Below are 27,948 nucleotides of genomic sequence, written 5' to 3' on the forward strand. Positions count from 1 at the left end.
GGATACAATCTCCTCTTCCTCAACATGCGGAACTTACTTGCTTGGATTATGGACTGTGAGAATAGAGGGGAAATCAGGATTATTCCTGGGAAATGCAACGAAGCCTTCCTTTGTGCCAATGGCTGGTGCACCATCAGTTAAAATGAAAACCAACGAATCTCTTGATTGAAATGGTATGCTCAAGCATGTACCTTTTGAGTTAATTGTAGATATCCCCACCCATGTTCTCTCTTCAAACATAGAAAATAGTGACGTGAGTAACCCTTTGAGCCTTCTCCACCATGCATTGTATTCAAGGCTGATCATTAAGGAGCAAAAGAACAAGAGGATCTTCTTTAGTTCAGTTTTACTTTAAAACCACGCCCACAAAAACAACTGATCATGTCAATGGATTCATCGAATTGCATTGAGAAGCATTCGCAGTCCTTCAGGTCCTACTGTAATTGCTGACAGATGTATTCAGACAAAGATTTCACTCCTCTTGCTGCTGTGACATGTCCTGGATTGTCAGCGGTCATAGTCATTGCTTCTTGAATTGCTTCATTATCTGTGAATAATTTCTTCTGTTTTGAAGAAAATGGTAAATGCAAAATAATGCCTCAGTGCTGGTCTAACCTTTTGCTGCTGGTTTAGAAAATATTATTGTTGAGTTTCAAAACAGTCTTTGGTGGGTTATTGTTTTTTTGTCCACAGTATGTAGTTCAAGGGAAGGCTCTCCTTGAATTCACTGTCCATCATTGTCTTGTGTTATCACTTCTAGTGCCTTTGTTTAAACGAGTTTTCATGCCAGTCTTTGATAGTATTCTTATGAAGCTCCTTCACTGTTCTTAATTTGTTCTTTCATGAGATGTTGGCATCATTGACAAGGCCAAGATTTGTTCCCCATCCCTAATTGCCCTTGGACCGTGTGACTTCCTAGGCCATTACACACAATAGAATAGAACAGAATCAAATAGAACAGAATCAGAATTAAAGGTCAACCATGTTGCTGTGGGTGTTGAGTCACAGGTAGGCCAGATCATAAGGTCAAGCAGGAGGCTGGAAGAGCACAGTAAGCCAGGCAGCATCTGGAAGTGGAGAAATCCGACGTTTCAGGTACAACCCTTCTTCAGGAATGGGGGTAGGGGGAGTTGCAGATAAAGAGAGAGGGAGAAAGGTTATGGGTGAGGAGAGGGGCGTATTGGTGAGGTGGTGATAGGGAAATACAGGTGGTAATTACAACCTGATAGATCGAAAGGAGGAATGCGTCTGGTTGGTAGTTGGAAGGAGGAGCTGGTTGGAGGGATGGAAGGGAGGTGGTGAGGATGGTTAGGAAGATTATTTGAAATTGGAGAACTCAATGTTGAGTCCTCTGGGCTGTAGGCTGCCCAGGCGGTGGTGTTCCTCCAATAAGGATGGCAGTTTCCCTTCCCTAAAGGACACCAGTGAACCAGATGGACTTTTACGAGAATCAATGGTAATTTCATGGTAACATTTTAATTCCAGATTCTTTTCTATTAATTGAATTTAAATTTTGCATTTAAATTTTGAGATTTCAGCCAATGCTTCGAGTAGTCTGAGCTTCGGTTACTCGTCCAGTGACCCCTTTAGGAAAGGTGCTGTGCCAATGCCAATTGTTACTGCTTTCATTTTTTTGTTCTTGAAGACCTGTTCCTCACAAGCATTCAAAGGCAAACATGAATGTATGGGGACATCGTGGCCTAGTGGTATTATCAATGGACTGCTAATCTAGAGACCCAGGTAATGTTCTGGGTACCTGGGTTCAAATCCCACCATGGGATTTGAATTCAATTTTTAAAATCTTAAAAATTGAATTAAGGGTCTAATAATTGATTGTTGCCCATCTGGTTCACAAATGGTGTTCAGAGAAGGAAACTGCCATCCTTATCTGGTCTGGCCTACATTTGACTCCAGACCTACAGCAACGTGGCTGACTCTTAACTGCTGTCTGGATAATTAGGGATGGACAATAAATGCTGGGCTTAGTCTGCAATGCTCTCATCCCATGAATGGATTAAACAAAACAAGGAGGGTCTGTAGCTCAATAGTAATACATCTACCAGTGGGCCAAGAGACATGGGTTCAAGCCCCACCTGATCCAAACGTAGCCTGTGACCTATCTGAACATGTTAAAAATATCTAAAAGTAGGAATTTATTTTAATGTTTCACCTTCCTGAAAGAAAGCACATTTGCGTTATATTTTCCTTAAAAATTACAAAGACCAATCATTTTTAACATGTGCAGAAATATTGCCATTACAAAATGGCTCTGTTGGAATTTCTTGATGCTTATGTACAATGCTTATGTACAATTCTGAGCTCACAGCGAGCTGAGGACCTTCTCTGTCAGGGCAGGGAGTTGAGGACCAGGGAACAGGATTTGTGATGAAGATGAAGAAAATTATGATGTTTAACTGAAGGAAATTTTTCATTAGAATACTGGAGAAGCGGTGTGGCATTGGGGACGTTGGAAGGCTTGAAAGAGGCACAAGTTGTTTTCACAGAGGAGAGAGAGAGAGAGAGAGAGAGAGATAAAAGACATAATGCTGAGTCAGGGCTATGATGTGGAGGTGCCGGTGTTGGACTGGGATGGACAAAGCCAGAAGTCACATGACAACAGGTTATGATTTCACATAAATTTGTTGGACCGTAACCTGGCGTCGTGTGACTTCTGACTGAGTCAGAGCTAGCGCAGAGTGGAACCTTTGTGATGGGAAATTTGAAAAGAAGGGTATATCATAGGTCACTGAACACATGGACTCCAACTTAGTAGCAAAGAAGACTACAAGCTGCTTGCATTTGTTGGAGATGAATGTGGAAAGGGGGCTATTGGGAGGAGGGTTTTTTAGAAGATGGCTGATTATAAAGAGGAGTGAGGGAAGATTGGCTTTGGCATTGTGGGTGATGCTGGTAAAGTGAGTAGTTTTGGATGACTGAAGAAAGACTCAATGGTGCTTATTGTGGCATTAGATGAGTTAACCACAATTGTCACGTACATTCTAATCCACATGAAGGAGGCAAGGTAAAGGCCATACCTGAAAGAATATTTCGGATGAAAAGGACAAGCGATTTACTAGGGACAAGTCCAGAAAGGAATTCAAGGTGGAAGAGTTTTGAGCAGATGAACTGCTGCAGAAATATTACAACGTATGAAAACGCAGCAGCTTTGGGGAGGGCAGGATTCATTGCTCATCCCTCATTACCCTGGAGCTGATTTCTGGGGTTTATCACATATAGGCCAGACCGAGTGAAGACACCAGATTTTTTTTCCTGAAAGAAAGTTAGTGAATCAGATGGGTTTTTGAGACAATCGATGATACTTAACATGGTTGCTGTTACTTCGACTAGCTTTCTAATCCAGCTTTATGAATTGAATTTGAATCAGTAACACTGGAGTATTTGTTGTTATCTCTCGCTTACAGTATAGCAACGTTACCACTACACCACCAACTCCTATACCACCGTTTCTGAGGATCAAACACAGAAAGAAATGAGGTTTATTAAAGAATTGAGAGTGATAAACAGTTAGACTTGCTGAGCTGTTGGATTGACAACATCATGAGTGTTTGATATTTCTCTATAATTAGTCTGTATAATATTTTTCATATAATAACAAGGATTAAAGGTGCATATAAAAGTAAAATACTGTAGATGCTGGAAATCTGAAATATAAACAGAAAGTGATAGCAAAATTCAGCATGTCTGCCCAAATCTACAGAGAAAGAAACATTGTTATTTTGAGCCTGATATCTTCAGAATTGTTTTAAAGATGTCAGATCAGTTTCAAAACATTAACTCTGTTACTCTCTCCACAGATACTGCCAGACCTTTCTCCAGCATTTTCTGTTTTTATTAAGAATAAAAGTGCATTTTGTCATACATTTCTGCCAGTCTGTTGTGCTGCAGCTGGAGCATAGAGTGATGGTGAAGCTGAGGTAGTGCTAACTTCCTTACCCTGTCTGTGGTCTAGTGTATTAAATGGCAGTCACCACTCATTTACCACAGACTATAAGCCAGTGCATTGTCAAAGTTATGAAGTGCCAGTAGAAACATGAGGTGGTGTCTTTGGAGCAGCTAGTATTGATTTTAGAAGTTGCAGTACCAGTAGTAGTTGCTTCTATCCATCAATCTCTGTGCACTGAGAGGCAACAGCATGCCAGTTTGTATTTTGTAATGATTTAGTTCACGTACAGAATCATAAGCTGTCTGACCTGCATAGACAGACAGTACTCATACTTTTAACTGTACTTAACATCACTTAGCCTTCAATAATGGGAGAGGCACCCTCTGTATCCTTTCCAAAGGTGTTGTCATAAGTTTTAGTGGGGGCGTGCTTTCTTTGAAATGATGTCAGTGACCTTATTTGTTTTGGAAGGTTTACTAACTGAGGATAGAGTGTGGCATTTCATCTGTATATGTGGTCATTCACTGTGAAAATACTGGTCTAGCCTCAGTGGGACTGCGTTCTCGGAGGGAGGTGAAGACTCTTGAGAGGGTGCAGAGAAGATTGACAAGAACGGCTCCACTGATAGGGGACTTCAGTTATGAGGATAGATTGCAGAAGCCGTGCTCCTTAGAGACGATTTGGTAAAGATGTTCACAATGATACATGGTCCAGGGAGAGAGAAACTGTTCCCATTTGTGGAAGACCATACCGATTAAAAGTGATTGATAAAATAACCAATTGTAACATATGGACAAGCATATTTTGCACATTATATGGTTAAGATCTGTAATGCATTTCCTGAAATTGTGATAAAGGCAAACTCAATTGGGAGTTTTGAAAATAAATCAGATAAATGCTTTAACAGAGAAACTTGAAACATTGTAGAGGAATGGGACTAGCTGAACTGCTCTTGTAGAGAGCCAAGACAGCCCAAATGTGCCCTCTGTACTGTAACCATTCCAATAGTTTTGACAGGCATGTCATTTTATAGCAAGTATGAAGATTTTAAGATATGTTTCGGGACTGTCTCTTTAATTTAGGTAAAATAGAGAAACGAAGCAGATCGCATGCCCCGTTCTGAATTTTTCCCAACACCAAACTTGACCTAGGGCAAAAGCAGAAATTGTTGGAGAAACTCAGCAGCTCTGGCAGCATCCGGAAAGAAAGAGGCATTAGTGTTTTGAGTTCGGTGACTCTTCATCAGAACTGTTAGCGGCTGGGGAAAAATGGTATTTATGCCAAAGGTGAGGTTGGGGGCATTGGTGGAAGTGAGTGGTTAGGTGGAGCCAGAGATCAGAGAGAGAAAGCGAAAGATCTATGAAAGAGGTGGGGAGGGTGGGGGAGGAGGAGGAGGAGGAGGAGGAGATTATGCACAGCAGCCAGGATAAAAGAAAAGTTGCATAAGTGATAATAAGAGCTAAGAGTAGGAAAAATTGGTGAGCTGTACTAAGAGTCTTGGGTCATGTTGTAGAATAGAGAGACTTTGTGGTTCAGGTTCATAATTCTTTGATATTTGCCGCATGAGTAGACAGGGTGATGAAGAAGCTTGCTTGCCTTCACTGCTCAGATCTTTGAGTATCCGAGTTGGGACGTCATGTTGAGGTTGTACAGGGCACTGGTGAGGCATCTTTTGGAACACTGTGTGCAGTTCTGGTCACCATATTATAGGAAGGATCTTATTAAGCTGTAGAGATTTCAGATCAGATTTATCAGGATATTGCCATGAATGGAGGGTTTGAGTTATAAGGAGAGGCTGGATGGATTGGGACTTGTTTCACTGGAGCATAGAAGGTTGAGGGGTAACTTTATAGAGGTTCATAAAATCATGAGGAGTAAAGATAAGGTGAATGGCAAGTGTCTTTTATCTAGGGTGAGGGATTTCAATTCTTGGGGGCATACTTTTAAGGTGAGAGGAGAAAGATTTAAAAACAACATGGGGGGCAACTTTTTTTACATAGAGGGTGGTTCGTGTGTGGAATGAACTGCCAGAGAAAGTGGTGGATGTGTGTACAGTTACAACATGTAAAAGACATTTGGAGAAACACATGATTAAGAAATGTTTGGAGAAATATATGCCACACGCAGGCAAGTGGGACTGGTGTAGATTGGGATTATAGTAGGCATGGACCATGGACTGAAGAGTCTGTTTCCATGCAGTATGATGTTATGATTCTATGAATGCAACCCATTTAATGTGATAATGGGCCTAGGGGTATGTGAGAATGGATAACTGCTCAAAGTAATCACGTCATTACAGGACTGGGTTCGGAATGGGTTTAAAAATAATTGAAGGATGGAATCAGGCTCGAAAGTTATTGATCTCAATGTTGAGTTCTAGAAGCGAGAGAGTCCCCACATGAAAAATGAGATTTTGTTCTTCAAGCTTAGGCTGAGGCTTCCTGGAGCACTGCAGCAGCTCAGCGAAGAATTGTAGATGTAAGTGGGGAGGCTTAAAAATGTGTTGCTGGAAAAGAGCAGCAGGTCAGGCAGCATCAAAGGAGAAGGAGAATCGATGTTTGGGCATAAGCCCTTCTTCAGGATGGAGGCTGAAGAAGGACTTATGCCCGAAATATCGATTCTCCTGCTCTTTTGATGCTGCCTGACCTGCTGCGCTTTTCCAGCAACACATTTTTAAGCTCTGATCCCCAGCATCTGCAGTCCTCACTTTCTCCTAAGTGGGGAGGCGCTGGGGCAAAGGGAGAAAAATCGAGTCTCGGCAGGTTCCATGGGGAATGGCAGGTAGAAACACTGGGGCTCCCTGGCAGTCCTGTCTGTGGAATTCAGGGAGAGGTAGAAGCAGGTAATATAGAACTGGGGTTTATGAGCAGGGAGGTTGTCATAGGGAGTTCCCCAGATGACATGAGGTTGGTGACAATAATGGATGCAGTGTCCTAATGTCATTGGTGGGATTGTGATCCAAGGGATATAGGAGAGGTATCCAAGAGCTGGCGCCCAGCATACCAGACAACAACAGCACCACCCTTGCTGACATGTTTGATGACAAAGTCAGGTTGGATTTCAGAGCAATGAGTGCAGTCAGTTCAGAGGAAGTTGGTCGTGTACCCTTTACCCATTAGAACCTATATCACAGTAGGAGTTCTCAATGAACATGTTGAGTTCAGGTAAAAGGCAAGATGGAAGGTCAAGGTGAAGAGAGCGTGTTAGAGGCAGGTGAAGGCACCTGTGAATCGGGGAGAGGACTCCTGTCCAAAGAAATGAGCATGGAGGCAGAGATGATGGAAGAAGAGTTCAGCATCATGTCGTGACAGAAGATCATCGAGGTAAGGAACAGAGGGATAAAACTAAGACCTTTGCTGAGTACGGAATGTTTAGCATTTGACAGCAGAAGGTCAGAGGAATAGTAAATACTCAGCAAGTGGAGTTAGGAGGAAGGATAGAGTCAGAGGGGAGGAAGGTTCAGGAAAGTAGTGGGTACATCTGAATTGTTCCAGCTTGTATTCCTTAATGCCTGAAAAGAAGAGAAAATGTTTCTTGTTAGAATATTAAGTGAGCAGGAGAATGAAGTGAAACTGAGGCAGAACAGCTCTGAGACAGCATGAGGTGGTGCTGATGGAGTGATGTAGAGTGTACATGATGACACATGGCACTGTGCGGTCTCAGGATACAGTGAGCACAGCTGTCTGAGGCACGATGTTAATCATGGTGACTTGGCCCATATTCGTTTAATGGACAAAAGGTACAAGAGGTTTTCATGTGTGAATAATGGCAAGTGGTGACTGTGGGTAGGCTGTTAAGTTTACATTCCCCAGAGAATATTAGATTCATAAACATTTGCCGAAGTGGAGATCTAAAGGATGGCGAATTGACATTTCTACCTGAATACAAGGCCCATGTGATTCATATTGCATTGGGGATGGAAAATTAAATTGGCAGGCCCATCAGAAACTTGCAAACTGATTGGAAGACCACTTTGCAGAACATCTCTCATTTGTGTTTGGTCTCCCCAGTGTAGAGGGGACCTCTAGTACAGACATTGTAAGCAGTGAATACAGTAGCCTGGATTGGAAGAAGTACATGTGAATTGCTGCTTCATCTGGAAGGTAGATTTGGAGCATGGCGCAGAGATAGCAAGTAAGTGGGCTGTTATTACATTGCCTGCATTTACATGGGAAGGGAACTGGGTGTTAGGACTGGGTGACGAGAAAAAAAGTCTCCAAAAGTGCTATTGTAGAAGATTGCATCATCAGAAAGATTTGATGGAGGAACTGGGAGGATGGAATGGAATCCTTGCAGGATGTATGTAGACAGGCAGTATAGTTGAGATAACTAGGAGTCAGTGCACTTACAATAGAGACTAGTATACAGTCAGTATGCAGAACTGGGGACAGAGACGTCAAAAAAGAGAAGGGAAGTGTCAGGGAAAGATAATGTCAAACTGGAAAGGGTGAAAATTGGAAGCAAAACTTAAGAATTTAAAATTTCTCCAAATTCGAAGTGACAGCAAGACACGGCACACTAATTTATTAGATATGGATGGTTTTATTTTAATTAACAAAATGGCAAGATATTACAACTGGGTTGAAAAAGGATTTTGTAAGTTCTTACTATTCTTGTGAACTGTTTAATTGTTCAGAGTAATGACACTTGAGACTTAAACAGTTTATGATGAAACTCCAGTGGATTCGAGCCGAGACCCATTAATGTTACCTTATGTTGATGGAAAATCTTTACTCATTTAAAAAAAGCCAGCCAACTGTTACTGTTAGTCAAGTTATAAATTTAGATGACCATTGCACACTGGAATATAAAAGCAATATGATTTTATAGTGTTGAGGAAAATCTGCTTTCATTTGGTTGTGTATCTGTCTCTCCTCTTTGACTTACATTTCTCCCCCTTCTCACTTTCTCTTGAAAGCATCAGATTGCTAAAGTTATAGTATTTACCATCTATTGAAAACTACATGTTACGGCAATGATTTCTGTGACATGAAAAATTTCAAATACCCAGGAAAAATTTGGAAAAATAAAACAAGCTGGTTCCAGCAGGAAACAAAATCTAAGAAAACCTGCAGGCTCCCTCATCAAATTCTTTAATATGGATCTGGAAAACTCTGTCAGGTGTAGAATAATAAGATCAGGCAAGGCAAAAATAACCTGGGAATTTTCAAGGAAAATAGAAATTTAGACATTGCAAGAATTGCAGAGCAAACTACAAACAGAGAGTGGGTAACAGGAACCCTGGTAGATTTTGTTTTAATGAAATAGTTTGATTCCTGATAGGGAAGCTATTACAGGGCTGTTAGTTCCATAATTGGGTTAAGGAAACTCATGAGTGGTTTGGAAGAGCAAATTTGATTGATCTCATCTTCTGAGTCTTGACCCAATGCATTTGGACACATTTCGGTCTCATGCTGACAGAGTGCAGGACTGTTGTACATGCCACTTTTGTTTAAGACAAAACCAAGGGTTCTGCCAGCCCGTACAGTGGTTGTAAAGTATGCAAGGGTAGTATTTGAAAAAGGAAGTATTCCATCAATGGCCTGGTTAATACTTATTCTTCATTAATGTTATTTAATTTATTTAATTGCTGTTGGCAAGAACATGCTGTGCACTCACATTTCCTACATGGCACCACAGACTGGGCTGTGAAGAACTTTGAGGAATATTTTGATGTAGTGAAAAGGGCTAAATAAATGCAAGTATTTCTCTATAGATGCAACATATATGACCATTAACAGAAATCGTTGGCGAATCTCAGCAGGTCAGGCAGCACCTCTGGGGAGCAAGCAGAGTTAACGTTTCAGTCCAGTGACCCTTCTTCAGAACTGATAGCAGCTAAGAAAAGGTGGCATGCTGGTGACTGGGTTTGCAGGTGGGGTGGAGTATGCAGATAGGTTGTAACAGAGCCCAAAGACCAGGAAAGAAAGTTAGGTGGACAAAGGGCTGGTTGATAGTAATCTAAGGAAGGAGAAAAGCTGATCGTGGGGACCATGAGTAGGTAAAAATGGGTTGGCTGTGCTGTATGCAGCCCATATCATGACAGGGCCTGAGGTGTTAAGGTGGGTAAAGAATGTGGGAGGAGGTGTTCGGGCCCTAAAATTATTGAACTCAATATTGTCCTGAAGGCCTCTAGGTCCCCAAGCCATGGTCTTCACGAGATGCTGTTCTTCCAGCTTGTACTGAGACTCACCGAAACACTGTAGCAGCCCCGAGACAGAAATGTTGGTCAGGGAACACGGTGGCGTATTGACCTGGCAGGCAGTCGAAAGCTTGGGGTCATTTTTGTGGACTGATGGACAGGTGTTCCCTAAAGCGTTTGCTCAGTCTGTATTTCATCTCCCCAGTGTTTTATTTTATTATATACAAATATTTATGGTTCATGGATCGTGAATATTGAAAAGCTATCTTCACTGGCTTGGTAGGTTGCCCCAGTGGTGGGAATAAAAGAATGACGAGAGTTAAATTAGGGCCAATCAAGGATAATAGTGAGAAGTTGTGTGTGGAGTCAGAGGAGATAGAGGAAGCACTAATTAAATATTTTTGACAGTGTTCACTATAGAAAATGGAAATGTTGGCGAGGAAGATACAGAGATACTTGCATCTAGACTAGAAAAGATTGAGGTTCACAAGGAAGAGGTATTAGAAATACTGCAGAGTGTGAAAATAGACAAGTCCCCTGGGCCAGATGGGATCTATCCTAGGATCCTCTGGGAAGCAAGGGAAGAGATTGCTGAGCCTTTGGCATTGATTTTCAAATCATCATTGTCTACAGGAATAGTGCCTGAGGACTGGAGGGTAGCAAATGTGGTTCCCTTGTTCAAAAAGGATAATAGAGACAACACTGGTAATTACAGACCAGTGAGTCTCACTTCAGTTGTTGGTAAAGTGTTGGAAAAGGTTATAAGAGATAGGATTTATAACCATCTAGAAAAGAATAATCTGATCAGGGACAGTCAGCACGGTTTTGTGAAGGGTAGGTCGTGCCTAACGAATCTTATTGAGTTATCTGACAAAGTGACCAAACAGGTAGATGAGAGCAAACCGGTTGATGTGGTGATTTGGATTTCAGCAAGGCATTCAATAAGGTTCCCCGCAGTAGGCTATTATACAAAATGCGGAGGAATGGGATTGTGGGAGACATAGCAGTTTGGATCAGTACTTGGCTTGCTGAAAGAAAACAGAGGGTTGTAGTTGATGGTTCATGTTCATCTTGGTGTCCAGATACTAGCGGTGTACCGCAAGGGTCGGTGTTGGGTCCACTGCTGTTCGTCATTTTTATAAATGACCTGGATGAGGGCTTAGAAGGGTGGGTAAGTAATTTGCGGATGACACTAAGGTCGGTGGAGTTGTGGATAGTGACGAAGGATGTAGTAGGTTGCAGAGAGACATAGATAGGATGCAGAGCTGGGCTGAGAGGTGGCAAATGGAGTTTAATGTGGGCAAGTGTGAGGTGATACACTTTGGCTGGAGTAATCGGAATGCAAAGTACTGGACTAATGGTAGGATTCTTGGGAGTGTAGATGAGCAGAGAGACCTCGGTGTCCATGTACACAGGTCCCTGAAAGTTGCCACCCAGATTGACAGAATTGTTAATAAGGCATACAGTATTTTGGCCTTTATTAATAGAGAGATCGAGTTCTGGAACCAGGAGGTTATGCTGCAGCTGTACAAAGCTCTGGTACGGCCACACTTGGAGTATTGTGTACAGTTCTGGTCACCGCATTATAAGAAGGATATGGAAGCTTTGGAAAGGGTGCAGAGGAGATTTACTAGGATTGCCTGGGATGGTAGGAATGTCTTACGAGGAAAGGCTGAGGGCCTTGAGGCTGTTCTCATTAGAGAGAAGAAGGTTGAGAGGTGACTTAATAGAGACATACAAGATAATCAGAGGGTTAGATAGGGTGGTCAGGGAGAGCCTTTTTCTAAGTATGGGGATGGCAAACACAAGGGGACACAACTTTAAAGTGAGAGGGGATAGGTATAAGATAGATGTCAGAGGTAGTTTCTTTGCTCAGAGAGTAGTAAGGGTATGGAATGCTTTGCCTGCGTCGGTAGTAGATTCGCCAAGTTTAAGTGCATTTAAGTCGTCATTGGACAAGCATAAGGACGTACATGGAATAGTGTAGGTGGGATGGGCTTCAGATTAGTATGACAGGGTGGCGCAATATCGAGGGCCGAAGGGCCTGTACTGCGCTGTAATGTTCTATGTCATAAAGTGAAGTCTTGCACAACTTTTGCCTGATCTATTGCCTGAGTCGTACGTAAAGTTATTCGATAGTTTGACATGTTGTACTTCTTTCTAGCCAATTAGTAAGTGGCTTGATATTTTTAAGTATCAAGTCATTCAGTTCAAAATAGAATTTAAAATAAAAATAGAGAATACTGGGGAAACTCCGCACCTGTGATGAGTGAAACAGAGTTCATGATTTGGGTCCAGCATGACCTTTCTTTGGAATTTACTTTTGCTGAGGAATGTGGTCGCGTATTCAGACCCCAGTCTGAGACCCCAAGCACCAAGTGCTTGTTACATCCACTGCCAGTACTGCCTGAGTGCTGCATTGACAGAGCTGTCAGTCTTTATGTAAGATGTTGAAACTAAAACCTCGTTTGACATCTCAGTTGGGTGCAGCAGGTGGCAAATGCAGATTTATTCAGCCTGTGGATTGCACGTTTTCAGAGTCTTAATCTACTATTTTTATCTTTTTGTGGCTTGTAGCTTTCATCGATACCTGGACTGGAAGATGTAAAAGTAGAGACAACCAACCAGGATGAGAGTTTTGCAAATGGCCCATCCTCCGTGACAACATCAAACCAGCATCAGCCAGCCCCTCCTGAGGTAAAAATGAGATGAAGAACCAGTGGGAGCTGAGGAGAATTCATATTTTTATGCTGAGAGTTATGGTGGTGGAATATGCTGCACAGAAAATGTAGTGAAAGCCAATTCAGTCATTAACATTCAAAAAATGAAAGGGAAGTTTGCTGTGTCATGGGGAAAGTACATGTGAATGACCCAGGGAGCAGAGGGATGCAGATAATAGGTGACAGGTTTAGATAGAGGATCTGGGTTGGCACAGGCTTGGAGGGCCAGAGGACCTGTTCTTGTGCTGTAATGTTCTTTGATCACTTGCAGCATGTGGACCTTAGTGAGAAACTGCTCAAAACTGAACCAATTCTTTTATTTCTCAGTATGATGAGGGCAGCATCTAATTCGAGGTGGTTTTTGGTGGGCCTTCTGTTTGAACTGCTGTTGTTTATCTGTCTGGGCTGCAACCTCTTAAGTATTAGATGAAAAGATCCATGAATTTGGCCCAGTAGTAGTGAAGCAACGACTGATCACATGTCTCTGTGACTGGTGTTCCCAACACATTGCTGTTGCTGTCCTTATCGATGATGGAGGTCACTGGGTAGGGAATTGGTGTTGAAGTGACCTTGGTAAGTTGCTGTGGTCATTCTGTGAATTGTCCACACACCAGACTACAACATGCTGAGAGAAGGAGTTGGAATTACGTTTTGTGACAGAGCAACTAAACAAACGATTGCTCTCAAGTGAGCATGGTACACTGGACCTACTCAGGCCAGTAGTGAGTACTCCATTGTGACTCTTCAACAAATTTTAATTGAACTAGGTGTTATTGCTAATTGCCCTTGAGAACTTGATGAACATTGTCTCAAACTGCAGAAGTTCGTGGTAAAGGTGCTCCCATGATGCTCCTGTTAGGTAGGACATTCCCAGTTTTACACCCAGCAACTTGAGCCTTGCAGGTGATGGAAAATCTTTGCAGAGGTTGGAAAGTGACCCATTTAAGATAACTCAAACTCCAATCTGTCATACAACCATTGTGTTAATCCAATGATGGACAACGTATGGTCAGCAGTGGGTGACTTGATCATGGAGCTGCCATTGAAGATCGGAGGGGATGGCCTTGACTTATCTTTCCTTCTCAGCGTGGTCATTAACCCAGAACTTGTTCAGCCTGAGTGTTCACTGCTAAATTGTCAGCCTGGATAAATCCCAGGTCCAGTTATGTCTTGGCATGGACTGCTTCTTGATCAGAGGCATTGCAAGTGGAGTGAAAATCATCAGTTAGCAACCCAGCCTTGTGACAGGGGGACAGCAGGGCATTGCTGAACCAGTTAAAGGTCATTCTCTGGGAAGCCCCTTCAGCACTATCCTGAGGATCTTGGCTGATTGGTCTCCCAACAATCCTGACCATGTTACTGCAATCATGACCAACTCCTTTCTGTCAGGTGTAGCTCCACTATTTGTTCTTGCCTCTTATTTTCAAGTTTGTCTGAATTCAATCACGTAGACAAGCCTGTTCTTCTGCTTCTTTGGTGTCTAAATTCTAAATGGTAAATGTGGGACATGTCTGTATCAACCACTTGATATCGTGGGCGGCACAGTGGTTAGCACTGCTGCTTCACAGCGCCAGAGACCCGAGTTCAATTCCCGCCTCAGGCGACTGACTGTGTGGAGTTTGCATGTTCTCCCCGTGTCTGCGTGGGTTTCCTCCGGGTGCTCCGGTTTCCTCCCACAGTCCAAAGATGTGCAGGTCAGGTGAATTGGCCATGCTAAATTGCCCGTAGTGTTAGGTAAGGGGTAAATGTAGGGGTATGGGTGGGTTACACTTCGGCGGGTCGGTGTGGACTTGTTAGGCCGAAGGGCCTGTTTCCACACTGTAATGTAATCTAATCTAATCTAATGTGAATTAATGGGAAAATGGATTTGAACTTTGCATGGGAGCTATGAGGTTCCTGGGTTTACCAATTGTATTAGTTTCCCATCAGGAAATTATTTCTCTTCCCTTTTTCAGTATGGAACTTTTTTACATCCACCTTCTTCTGTCCTTGTGTATGAGAGTAGCACAGTTTGTCACTGTGCTCCATTTTATGTTAAACCTTTTACGTCTAACTATGGGAGTGCAATGGCCTTGCTGTAAATTCCTATTTCCAACATTTAACCTGAGTACTGTGTATGAGGCTATGCCACAGCAAGCTGTTTTAATAGTGTTTATCCTGGAAATTGCTCAAATTCTGAAGCAAAAGTGCAATAAACTTTAAGATCTGATTTTAAGTGAACCTGGCCTCTATGTTGGCGGTCTGCTCTTGTGTTAAGGTAAGATGTATTTGCAGTAAAAGCTCTTAGAAACTGATTTAAAGACCAGTACCATCCCAACACGTGCATCCTAATCAAGTAGGCAATAATGTAGGTATTATCAGCAATGCAACAATGTACATCTCTGCACTGTAAGACTATTAAAACAAAACTCTGAAGGGCATTGAAATAATTTAAACTCCTAGTTTATTTTTAATACCATATTATGCAATTATTGATGTGCTGACCTTTTGTAGTGTGATTATGTTTTGGTCCTGTTACACAATTAGAAGAGAATGACTATAGATAAATATAAATAAAATTAGAAATTACATTTGACATTCAAATTTAAAATGAAGCAAGTCAAAGCATGACTTCATGTGGAAAATGTGCTGTATTTGAAGTTCTGAACTGAAGGATGTCTCACTGGGAATGGTGGACAATGACTGGAATCTGTGGTATTCCCTATTGCTAGATTTGGTACATGCATCTCATGGAAGAACTTTGAACATCGTTCAAAATGCATCACATTGCTAATCGCCATTCCTGTGATGTCTCATGTGGTTCAGTTACCCTTTGCTTATCATGTATGACATGTTGGTCCTGCCATTACTAAATCTTCATTGACACTGTACAAATGAAAAGGCAACGCTGGTTAAAAGGGCCTTTGTTGCGTCTTTGGAGGGGGGTGGGGTGCAATATTGTGCACTATATTTATCACGTTTTAGGAGAGGTAGGTCTGGGAGGACAATTAGAGTCACAGCTTCTGCAGAACGGCAATGGCTGTCTGGTTCATTGAGCCTGCACAACCACCTATCTGCTCCACCCTCCTTTCCGACCTATCACCATTACCCCCACCTCCATTTACCTATCACACTCTCAGCTACCTTCCCCCTCAGCCCACCCCCCCTCCCATTTATCTCACCATCCCCTCAGCTCACAGCCTCATTCCTGATAAAGGGCTTATGCCCAAAATGTTGATTTTCCTGCTCCTTGGATGCTGTCTGACCTGCTGTGCTTTTCCAGCACCACACTCTCAACTCTGATCTTCAGCATCTGCAGTCCTCACTTTCACCTGGTCAATCATCCATCTATTCTAATCTCATTTCCCAGCACATGGTCCAAACCTTTGAATGCTCATCTAAAAACTTCTTGAGTGCCTTGAGGGTTCCTGCCTCTTTTTCTGGCAGAGTATTCAAGATACTCACCGCCGTCTAGATGAACACATTTTTTTCCTCAACTTCCCCCTAAATCTTAAGATCTTTACCTTAAAAATATGCCCTCTGGTTATTGACTAAGATGGAAAGTTTATCCTTATCTATGCTTCTCATTAACTTTGTACACCTCAATCAGATTCTCCTCAGCCTTCTCCATTCCAAAGTAAACTATTCCAGCTATCCAGTCTCTTTTCATAGTGAATCATTCCAGCCAAGGCAAAATCCTGGTGAATTTCCTCTGCACTCCCTCAAGTACAATTACATCTTTAGTAAATAATGTGCTCACCGTACTCCAGCTCTGGGCTAGCTAGTAGTCGCATACAGCTCCAGGCCTCAATTGATAAAGGCAAGTATCCTGTATGCCTCCTTCACCACCTTGTCTACCTGTCCTGTTGCCTTCAAGGTTCTCTGGTCATCCACACCAAGGTCCCTCAGATCCTCTGTACTTCCTAGAATCCTTGCAATCAATGTATATTCTCTTGTTAGTCCTCCCAAAATATATCACCTCCACTTTTAAGGATTAATTTCCATTTGCCACTGTTTAGTCCATCTGACTGGCCCATCTAATTTGTCTTGTAGTCTAAGAATTCTGGATGCAGCATGTTTTCAGAAAACACCCCTCAAAAGCTGTCTCCTTTCGCTTTTAAACTGTTACACAAAATAACTTGTCCAATAAAATAGTGCAGAAATGCTGGTTCTGGGTTTAAGTTGGTAACCACATACGGAGAGATGTAGAGGACAGATGAGAAAATTCCGGTCTGTGTACTGAGAAATATTGTTTGGTGTTCAAGGCATTTTACTTCTGCAAAATCAGAAAGTATGGTGAGCTCATGGTTGCATTGTTTTGGAGAATGTTGATTGGCATAATTGTTTTATCTTTCTGACATTTTTGCTTCCAATTTTAGTTTCTTTGTTTGGAGAGGAAGACAGAAGCTCCTCTGTGGTCACTAATCTATTTTGACTCCATATCCAGCAAAGCCTGAGATTTAAAATTCTCATCTTTGCTTTCAGTGTACCTCCAATCTCTGTAACCACCTCCAGTCCCACAACTCTGTAAAATGTCTGTGTTCTTCCACCTCCTGCACCTTGCACATCCCCAGTTTCCATCTCTGCTTTCTCTGCAGCTGTGCCTTCAGCTGCCCGGACCCTTAGATCTGCAATTCCCTTCCTAAACCCCTCTTACCTTTCTGCACATCTTAAGCACCTATTTCTTCGACCTAGGTTTCTTATGACTTGAGGTTTTACGTTGCTCGATGTCAAATTTTGTTTGATATCGGTCCTGTGAACCATCTTGAGTTGGTTTACTGTGGTAAAGGCATGAAATATGTTTTCCAACCTTTTTCATTTTTTGACTTGCTTTCTAACCTAATGTTTAACTTCAAGTTGAGTAAAGAGCAGAGAATTTCATATTTAATGTTAATTCTGTATGAACATTCCATGTTGTCATGATCACATTGGCCTGTAATTGGTGATGGAGTGCAAAATTGTAGCTGCTTAGTGGAAAGGTTTCAAAATAGGAGCTGTCATCCATCTTCTACTGAGCTTAAGTTCCTTGTTTTGAAATCATATCAATTGTAAGGAAAAGATTAATTAAGAATTATATCATGTCTCTGCATTATCTTTTAAGATTGAATATAATAGCAAGATAAAGCTGTTTTTATCAACAAATATAGGACTTTTAAACCTTTCTGTACTCTAGAATACAGACTGTTACTTCAGTGGAGTGCACTCCTTCCAGTTATGTCATCTACGCATCTGACTGACACTTTCTCACCCATATCATTCTAATCATTCACCATTGCCTTCTAGTCAATTAAAAAGGCTTCACTTGTGGCATATTAAATGATCTGGCTGTTTTGGGTGTGCTTCATCATGGAATCCTTCTTTTAACAGATGACCCTGCTTCAGTAACTGCAGGGTTTCGTCCCTCACCCATTTCTCGTCTTCCGACCAGCTGCTAGAGAGTTTGTTCTTCTGTTTTCCTTTCTTGCTGTGCTCTCTCATTCAATTGGATTAAAGGTCAGTGTTATAGTCCCACAGCTACTCATGGGTTGTCAGGGTAGTTTCTTATTGGTTTGGCCCCAGAATGCGAAGTGGCAAAAATGCAATGAATCTTTTTAATCTGCATGTTGTATCTCCTTCTCCTGCTTACTTGCCACTAATCCTATCTCCTCTTTAGCAATGTGCTGGCTGAGGCTGAACCACAATGTTTGCAACCTTGCCATTCTATTTGATCCTGGTTAAACTTTCCAAATCGCATCCTCTCCATTGTCAAGATCACATGCTTCCAGCTTAATGGCACCGCTATTTTATCTGCTCCTGATCCCGTCATCTATGTCCTTACTATCCCCTGTCTATTTGCTTGTTCTGTTGGCCAGTTCCCATTCTTTGTTTTCCATAAATAAGCATGTCTAAACCTCTGCTACCAAATCATTCACTGCCTTGGCAGCTTGTTGGTCCAGGAGATGAGCTTCTAATAACATTTATGGTCTATCATCAACTTCTGCCTAGTTCCATTGCTGAAGCATTGCCTATCTCCTGTTGTTGTCTTATCTGCTGCTGAAACCCTCATCTCTGCCTTTATTCCCACTCGACTTGGCTACTGCAGTGTTCTCCTGGCTGGCCTCCTCCAGGTCACCCTCCATAAACTTGAACTCGACTAAACTTTTGCTGCCTGTATTCTAAGTTGTTTCCTCGTTAAGCGGCATCTTTATTTTAAATTTCTCCTCCGTCATCTTTTATGGTCCCCCCATGAGCTCTGCCATCTCAGTCTCTGTAACGTCCTTCATCCATACAACCCTCCGAGGTGCCTGCCTTGCGACAGTCTGACCCCTTGAGTATTCCTGATTTTGACCACTGCACCATGTATGCCAATTCTCTCCTCCATTTAACTTGCTCCTTAAATCTATTTTGTTGATTAAGTTTTTGACCATCTATCCTAATAACTCCTCCTGCCACTCCGGGTTAGATTTTGTTCAATGCTTCTGTGAAATGTCTTGGGACGTTTCGTTGTGTTCAGGCCACTGTACAAATGTAGGTTTTTCTTGTTACTACATTGGCTTTTTACAGTAGCCATTGCCCATAGTAGGCAAACTTCATTCACACCGATGAGCCTCTTGTACGCAGTGGGGACAGTACCCAGGAGATTTTTCTTGTCAGTTGCAGAGAATGATGCTGTGCTTATCTATGTAACATCACTTCAGAGGTAACTGACTATACATGAACGCTGTCCTACATGCGGATCTGCCATTACCACCTTTCCCCAACTATCAGTCAACTTTGAATGTATGGGTGCACTTCAGAGGATAGTTTGACTGCATCTGTCTTTGTTTTGTACTTTCTGTGTGAGTCAATTTCTTATATGGGTTTTGTACTCAGCAGCTTTTCTTTGTTAAAATTTAAAGAAATTTAGTTCCTTTCATTCAGGTTTTGACACTCTTGATTTTTGTCTCTTATTGGAGTTATTTTTTATTTTGCAGAGCCAACAAAGCATTGAATCTACAACCCAAAGCAAAGTGGATTCCCTGGCAGAAAATGCTATTACTGTTGCCAAGGACCCTCGATATGCAAGATACCTGAAGATGGTCCAAGTGGTGTGTTAATTTTCTTTCTCTTGGTGTTAGAAGTCTTGCCTTGACATCAACCATTATTAATCTTTTCACATTGAAACATAGAACAATAGGAGTAGGCCGTTCAGCCCTTCAAGCTTGCTCTACTATTCGTTATGTTCATGATTGATCTCTCACTTGAGCCTGGTCCTGCTTTTCTCCCCCATATCCTTTGGTGTCTTTAGCGTCAACGCTATATCCAACTCCTTCAAATCATGTTTTGGGGAACATTACTTAAAGGGAGGACTGTGGAAGGCAATGGCAAATTTTCAAAGAGCACATGGGTGAATTGCAACAATGTTTCATTCCTCTCTGGTGCAAAGGTGAAAGGGAAAAGCTGGCTAAACCACAGGGTGCAAGGGAAATTAGAGGTGGTGTTAGATCCAAGGAAGAAGCAAACATTGGCCAGAAAAAACAACAGACCAGAAGAGTGGGAGCAGTTCAGAATTCAGCAAAGAAGGGCGAAGGGGTTGATTAAGAAAGGGAAAATTGAGTACAAGAGTAAGTATGTGAAAAGAAAAAAAAGATTAGTGAAGACATTAAAGGTCCCTTATAGCCAGAAGCAGGGGAATTTATAATGGGGAACAAAGAAATGGCTGACCAGCTAAATATATATTTTGATTCTGTGTTCATAAAGACAGGTATAAATCATATACCCGAAATATTGGGAAACATAGGATTAAGTGAAAAGGAGAAACTGAAGAATATCAGTTTTAGTAAGGAAATGGTGTACAGCACATTTATGGCTTTGAAGGCTGATAAATCCCCAGAGCCTGATAATCTACATCCAAGAGTTCTTAAGGAAATGACCCTAGAAGTAGTGGATGCATTGGTGGTCATCTTCCAAGATTCTTCAGACACTGGAACAATTGGGTGGTAGCTAATGTAACCCTTCTATTTAAGAAGGAGATAGCAAAAATTACAGACCAGTTAGCCAGATGTCAGTAGTGGCGAAAACACTAGAGTCCATTATAAAAAAAATTAATAGCTGAGCATTGGAAATCAGTGGAAGGATCAGACAGTCAGCATGAATTACAAAAGGGAAATCATGCTTAGCAAATCTATTGTAGTTCTTTGAGGATGTAAGTCATACTGAAATGAGAGGGAGCCAGTGAATCACATAATCATCGAATTTTGCAGTACAGAAGGAGGCCGTGATCCATTGTGTCTGCATCAGCTCCCGAAAGAGCTATCCAGCTAACCACTCTCCAGCCCTGTTTAAATACAAATTCTTTGTGTTAAATTCCTGCAGGCACCCTCTGATCTGGCCTTTCACTTGTTTTCTGCTTCTCCAAAACCTTACCCTCCCTTCTCTGCATACATTTCTCCAACTGCTTAGTCTTCCTTTATGCTAGGTACATCCAGCAGAAACCACATCCAGATGACTTTATAGAGATGAATAAAGGCAACTGCAGAGGTGTGAGGGAGGAGCTGAGTAGAATTGACTGGGAGAGGAGCCTAGCGGGAAAGACAGCGGAACAACAATGACAGGAGTTTCTGGGAGTAATTCAGGAGACACAGCAAAGATTCATCCTGAGGAAAAGGAAGCATGGTACAGGGAGGGTGAGGCAACCACTGCTGACAAGGGAAGTATGAGGGTAAGCTAGCCTGTAATGTAAACGAAGAATGTAAGAGTTTCTTTAAATGTATAAAGGGCAAAAGAAAGGCAAAAGTGAACATTGGGCTGCTGGAAACTGATGCTGGAGAAGAAATAATGGGGAACAAAGATGTGGCAGGGAACTGAACAAGTACTTTGTGTCAGTCTTCGCAGTGGAAGACACAAGTGTTGTACATCCTAACAATTCGAGAGAGTCCAGGGCACATGTGAGTTACTGGAAAATAAAAGCAGGGATGTACTTCTGAGGCTTTATAAAGCTCTGGTCAGACCATATGTAGAGTATTATGAGCAATTTTGGGCTCCACACTTCAGGAAGGATGTACTGGCCCTGGAGCGGGTTCAAAGGAGATTCACGAGAATGATCCCAGGAATGAAAGGCTTAACGTATGAGAAACTTTTGAGGACTCTGGGTTTATGCTTGATGGAATTTAGAAGTATATAGGGAATCCAATTGAAATGTACAGAATACTGAATGGTCTGGGCAGAATGGATGTTGGGAAGATGCTCCAATTGGTGGGAAAGACTAAGACACGAGGGAATAGCCTTAGAATAAAGGGAAGACCTTTTAAAACAGTGATGAGGAGAAACTTCTTCAGCCAGAGAGTAGTGAATCTATGGAATTCACTGCCACAGAGGGCTATGGAGGCCAGGTCATTCCATCTGTCTAAGACAGAGATAGATAGGTTCTTGATTGTCAAGGGGAGCATGAGGTTGAGAAATGAATCAGCCATGATGAAATGACAGGGCAGACTTGATAGGCAGAATGGCCTAATTTCAGCTCCAAAATCTTATGGGATTGTGCTTAGATTAGATTCGCTACAGTGTGGAAACAGGCCCTTCGGCCCAACAAGTCCACACCAACCCTTTGAAGAGTAACCCACCCAGACTCATTCCCCAACCCTATATTTATCCCTGACTAATGCACCTAAAATGATGGGCAATTTAACATTGCCAATCCACCTAACCTGCACATCTTTGGATTGTGGGAGGAAACCGGAGCACCCGGAGGAAACCCACGCAGACACGGGGAGGATGTGCAAACTCCACACTGTGAGGCAGCAGTGCTAACCACTGAGCCACTGTGCCACTATAGAATTTCAAACTGTTAAGTTTTTTTTGTGGCTTGTTCTGAGGATTTCTCAGTCCAATATTTCAACATTCCCCTAACTAGAGTGATCCGGCCATTTCATTATGCTCTGATCAAGCCTTGCTGTTTTGAACTATTGACAATGTAGAATTCTCTGAATCTCCTTTCTGTGTTGCAGGGTGTTCCTGTTATGGCCATAAGAAACAAAATGATTTCCGAAGGACTCAACCCAGACCTGTTGGAGTGAGTTTACACCAAATTCTGAAACTTCTCCATTTGTTCGAATGTTCTTTTCTCTCTGACTCTCGTATATAGTTAATTCACTTGAACCAGAGGAATGGGCTGCATCCAACACTGCCCCATACCATGTGTCCAGAGTTTTGTGAATCATGTACTAAGCTTCAAAGAATGTTTATGGAGAGTTGGATGCTTTTCAAACCTTCTAACAAATTTTGATGTGCTCCTTTGAGGTACTGGTGCCAAGAATAGCCCTGTGCAATCTGTTGGCCCCACGAAATTCAAACAAATAAAACCAAGGAGTGAAAAGTAAACATGCAGGATAGTGGAAATATGGAATTCTGTCCTACAGAAAGCTATGGAGGCAATGGTGCAATTGGAGTTTGCAAGATTGAAATCAGTAAGGATTTTGTTCAGCAAGCGTGTCAAGGCATATATACATTAAATTATGTTAAGATCACAAATATGATCGTTGGCAAAGCCAGTATTTATTGACCATCTCTAATTACTCTTACAAAATTCAAATATAGACCACTTGGCCCCTTTAGCTGCTCCACCATTCAGTAAGATCATAGCTAATCAGTTTGTGTTTCAAATTCCACACTCCCATAGTAAACATGTCCTGAAGTGCCTCCAGTGTGTTTATACCCTTGCTTCAATAAGGAGACCAAAACTACACATGGTACTTGAAATGTGGCCTCACCAATGCTGTGTATAACTGAAGCCTAACATCCTTGCATTATGTTCAATTCTTTTCACAATAAAGGATAACACCGTGGGCGGCACGGTGGCACAGTGATTAGCACTGCTGCCTCACAGCGCCAGAGACCCAGGTTCAATTCGCAACTCAGGCAGCTGACTGTATGGAGTTTGCACATTTTCCCCGTGTCTGCGTGGGTTTCCTCCGGGTGCTCCGGTTTCCTCCCACAGTCCAAAGGTGTGCAGGTTAGGTGAATCGGATATGCTAAATTGCCCGTAGTGTTAGGTAAAAGGGGTAAATGTAGGGGAATGGGTGGTTGCGTTTCGGCGGGTCGGTGTGGACTTGTTGGGCCGAAGGGCCTGTTTCCACACTGCAGGTAATCTAATCTAGGTAATCTAATCTAATCTAATCCCCTCCACCTTTCTGATTACGACCCATGCATTAGAACTAAGTCCCCTGTATCTCCAGCTTTTGTAATCATTCTCCATTTAATTAATACTGTTTTTTCACTTTTTCATTTTCCCATATGAAGTTCCACCTGCCAGATGTTTGCTCACTTAGTCAGCCATTGATATCCTTCTGAAACTTTCTGATATCGTTTTCACAATATATTTTCCTACTTATCTTGGTTTAATGTGAGTTTACCTACCATGCCTACAGACTGCTCGTCCAAGTCATTGATGTACATTATAAAAGGTTGAGGCCTAACCAGACCCGTGCAAAACTCCACTGCTCACATCTTGCCAATTGGACATTTATGCCACACAGCCAATCTTTTATCCATGCCACTATGTTACCCCCATGCCATGAGATTTTATTTTCTGAAGTAACATTGATATAGCACCTTATCAAATGCATTCTTGAAAACCAAATACAGTATTTTATCCACATCACATCTTACTCATTCAACGGCTTCCAATAAATCGGTTCAGTATGATATGTGGGCGGTACGGTGTCATAGTGGTTAGCACTGCTGCCTCACAGTGCCAGAGACCCGGGTTCATTTCCCGCCTCAGGCGACTGTCTGTGTGGAGTTTGCACGTTCTCCCCGTGTCTGCGTGGGTTTCCTCCGGGTGCTCCGGTTTCCTCCCACAGTCCAAAGATGTGCAGGTCAGGTGAATTGGCCATGCTAAATTGCCCGTAGTGTTAGGTAAGGGGTAAATGTAGGGGTATGGGTGGGTTGCGCTTCGGCGTGCCGGTGTGGACTTGTTGGGCCGAAGGGCTTGTTTCCACACTGTAATGTAATCTAATCTAAAATCTCTTTGACAAAACCATGCTAAATCTTCCTGGTGAGAGAATCATAGAGTCATACAGCACGGAAACAGACCCTTTTTGTCCAAAACTTGTTTGTGCAGACCAAGTTTCCTGAAGTAAACTAGTCCCATTTGCCTGCATTTGGCCTATATCCCTCCAAATCTTTCCTCTACATTTACCTGTCCAAATGTCTTTTAAATCTAAGGGTGCAGCTGTAATCCCTTTAGAGATTGATTCTGATGCATTCCGCAGGACAGGCATCAAGTTAACTAGCCTATCGTTTCCTGCTTTCTGCTTCCTTTTTTTGAACATAAGGTTTATGTTTGCTACTTTTCAGTCTACTGGAACCTTTCCTGAATCAAGGGAGTTTTGAAAGTTAACACCAATGCATTTACCACCTAATTAGTACCTCTTTTCAGACCCTAGGATGAACTTGTCAGCCCATAGCTCCATCAGTTTTCTCAGCTTTCCTCATGATTATAGTTTTGCAAAGTTTCTCTCTCCTTTCCACCATCTGATTTACAGCTATTCCTGGAATGATATTTGTATCCTCTATAGTGAAGTCAGAGCAAAATATTTATTCCTTTCATCCATCATTTCCTTGCTATCTCCCAATAAAACATAGAACATTACAGCGCAGTACAGGCCCTTCGGCCCTCGATGTTGCGCCGACCTGTCATACCTGAAGCCCATCTAACCTACACTATTCCATGTGCGTCCATATGCTTGTCCAATGATGACTTAAATGCACTTAAAGTTGGCAAATCTACTACTGTTGCAGGCAAAGCATCCCATACCCTTACTACTATCTGAGTAAAGAAACTACCTCTGACATCTGTCTTATATCTATAACCCCTCAATTTAAAGCTACGCCCCCTTGTGCTCGCCATCGTCATACTTGGAAAAAGGCTCTCCCTGTCCACCCTACCTAACCCTCTGATTATGTTATATGTCTCTATTACGTCACCTCTCAACCTTCTTCTCTCTAACGATAACAGCCTCAAGTCCCTCAGCCTTTCCTCGTAAGACCGTCCCTCCGTACCAGGCAACATCCTAGTAAATCTCCTCTGCACCCTTTCCAAAGCTTCCACATCCTTCTTATAATGCGGTGACCAGAACTGTACACAATACTCCAAGTGCGGCCGCACCAGAGTTTTGTACAGCTGTAACATAACCTCATGGTTCCGGAACTCGATCCCTCTATTAATAAAAGCTAAAACACCATATGCCTTCTTAACAACCCTGTCAACCTGGGTGGCAACTTTCAAGGATCTGTGTACCTGGACAACGAGATCTGTCTGCTCATCTACACTACCAAGAATCTTACCATTAGCCCAGTACTTTGCATTCCGGTTACTCTGACCAAAGTGAATCACCTCACACTTGTCCGCATTAAACTCCATTTGTCACCTCTCAGCCCAGCTCTGCAGCTTATCTATGTCTTTCTGTAACCTACAACATCCTTCGTCACTATCCACAACTCCATCGACCTTAGTGCCGTCTGCAAATTTACTAACCCACCCTTCTACGCCCTCATCCAGGTCGTTTATAAAAATGACGAACAGCAGTGGACCCAACACCGACCCTTGCAGTACACCACTGGTAACTGGACTCCAGGATGAACATTTCCTATCAACCACCACCCTCTGTCGTCTTTCAGCAAGCCAATTACTGAACTAAACTGCTCTATCTCCCATAATCCCATTCCTCCGCATTTTGTACAATAGCCTTCTGTGGGGAACCTTATCGAACGCCTTGCTAAAATCCATATACACCACATCAGCTGTTTACTCTCATCTACCTGCTTGGTCACCTTCTCAAAGAACTCAATAAGGTTTGTGAGGCACGGCCTACCCTTCACAAAACCGTGCTGACTATCCCTAATCAAATTATTCTTTTCTAGATTATTATAAATCCTATCTCTTATAACCTTTTCCAACACTTTACCAACAACTGAAGTAAAGCTCACTGGTCTATAATTACCAGGGTTGTTGTGGTTCTGTTCGCCGAGCTGGAAGTTTTTGTTGCAAACGTTTCATCCCCTGGCTAGGCGACATCATCAGTGCTTGGGAGCCTCCTGCGAAGCGCTTCTTTGATGTTTCCTCCGGTGTTTATAGTGGTCTGTCCCTGCCGCTTCCGGTTGTCAGTTTCAGCTGTCCGCTGTAGTGGTTGGTATATTGGGTCCAGGTCGATGTGTTTGTTGATGGAGTTTGTGGATGAATGCCATGCCTCTAGGAATTCCCTGGCTGTTCTCTGTCTGGCTTGCCCTATGATAATAGTGTTGTCCCAGTCGAATTCATGTTGCTTGTTGTCTGCGTGTGTGGCTACTAAGGATAGCTGGTCGTGTCGTTTCGTGGCTAGTTGATGTTCATGTATGCGGATTGTTAGCTGTCTTCCTGTTTGTCCTATATAGTGTTTAGTGCAGTCCTTGCATGGTATTTTGTACACTACATTCGTCTTGCTCATGTTGGGTATCGGGTCCTTTGTTCTAGTGAGTTGTTGTCTGAGTGTGGCTGTTGGTTTGTGTGCCGTTATGAGTCCTTGGGGTCTCAGTAGTCTGGCAGTCAGTTCCGAGATGCTCCTGATGTATGGTAGTCTGGCTAGTGCTTTTGGTTGTGGTATGTCCTCGTTCCGTGGTCTTTCTCTTAGGCATCTGCTGATGAAGTTGCGCGGGTATCCGTTTTTGGCGAATACCTGTATCGGTGTTCCTCTTCTTTTTGCAGTCCTGGTGTACTGCAGTGTGTTGTGGCCCTTTTGAATAGTGTCCTGATGCAGTTTCGTTTGTGTGTGATGGGGTGGTTACTTTCATAGTTTAGGACTTGGTCTGTGTGTGTGGCTTTCCTGTATACTCTTGTAGTGAATTCTCCGTCTGGTGTTCTCTGTACCATCACGTCTAGGAATGGGAGTTGGCTATCCTTTTCTTCTTCTCTCGTGAATCGGATTCCTGTGAGTGTGGCGATGATGAGTGTGGTGGATGCTCCTGGCGTTGAAGTAGACACACTTCAAACCAACTTCTTGCTTGCCAGTGCCATCTTGTGTCCCTGAAACCTGATTTCGGACCTCCCTAGTCTCAACCTTTTCTATACTCGAACTACAATTTTGGTTCCCATCCCCCTGCTGGATTGGTTTTAACCCACCCCAATAGCCTGAGCGAATTTCCCCCCCAGGATATTGGTACCCCTCTGGTTCAGATGAAGACCATCCTGCTTGTAGAGGTCCCACCTA

General features: G+C 42.6%; 1 protein-coding gene across 1 annotated transcript in view; it reads left to right on the forward strand.

Moving 5' to 3' along the window:
• Positions 1-27,948, forward strand: part of washc3 (WASH complex subunit 3) — a 46,443-nt gene that overhangs the window by 13,244 nt on the left and 5,251 nt on the right. Inside the window, exons 4-6 of the mRNA XM_043708751.2 lie at positions 12,624-12,743; positions 19,699-19,812; positions 22,711-22,775. Of these exons, the coding sequence (XP_043564686.2) occupies positions 12,624-12,743; positions 19,699-19,812; positions 22,711-22,775 (299 nt within the window). The remainder of the gene's footprint in view (positions 1-12,623; positions 12,744-19,698; positions 19,813-22,710; positions 22,776-27,948) is intronic.

This window comes from Chiloscyllium plagiosum, unplaced genomic scaffold (assembly GCF_037043375.1).
Source record: "Chiloscyllium plagiosum isolate Xiang-an unplaced genomic scaffold, Cpla_swu_hap1 HiC_scaffold_19, whole genome shotgun sequence".
Classification (NCBI taxonomy): Eukaryota; Metazoa; Chordata; class Chondrichthyes; order Orectolobiformes; family Hemiscylliidae; genus Chiloscyllium; species Chiloscyllium plagiosum.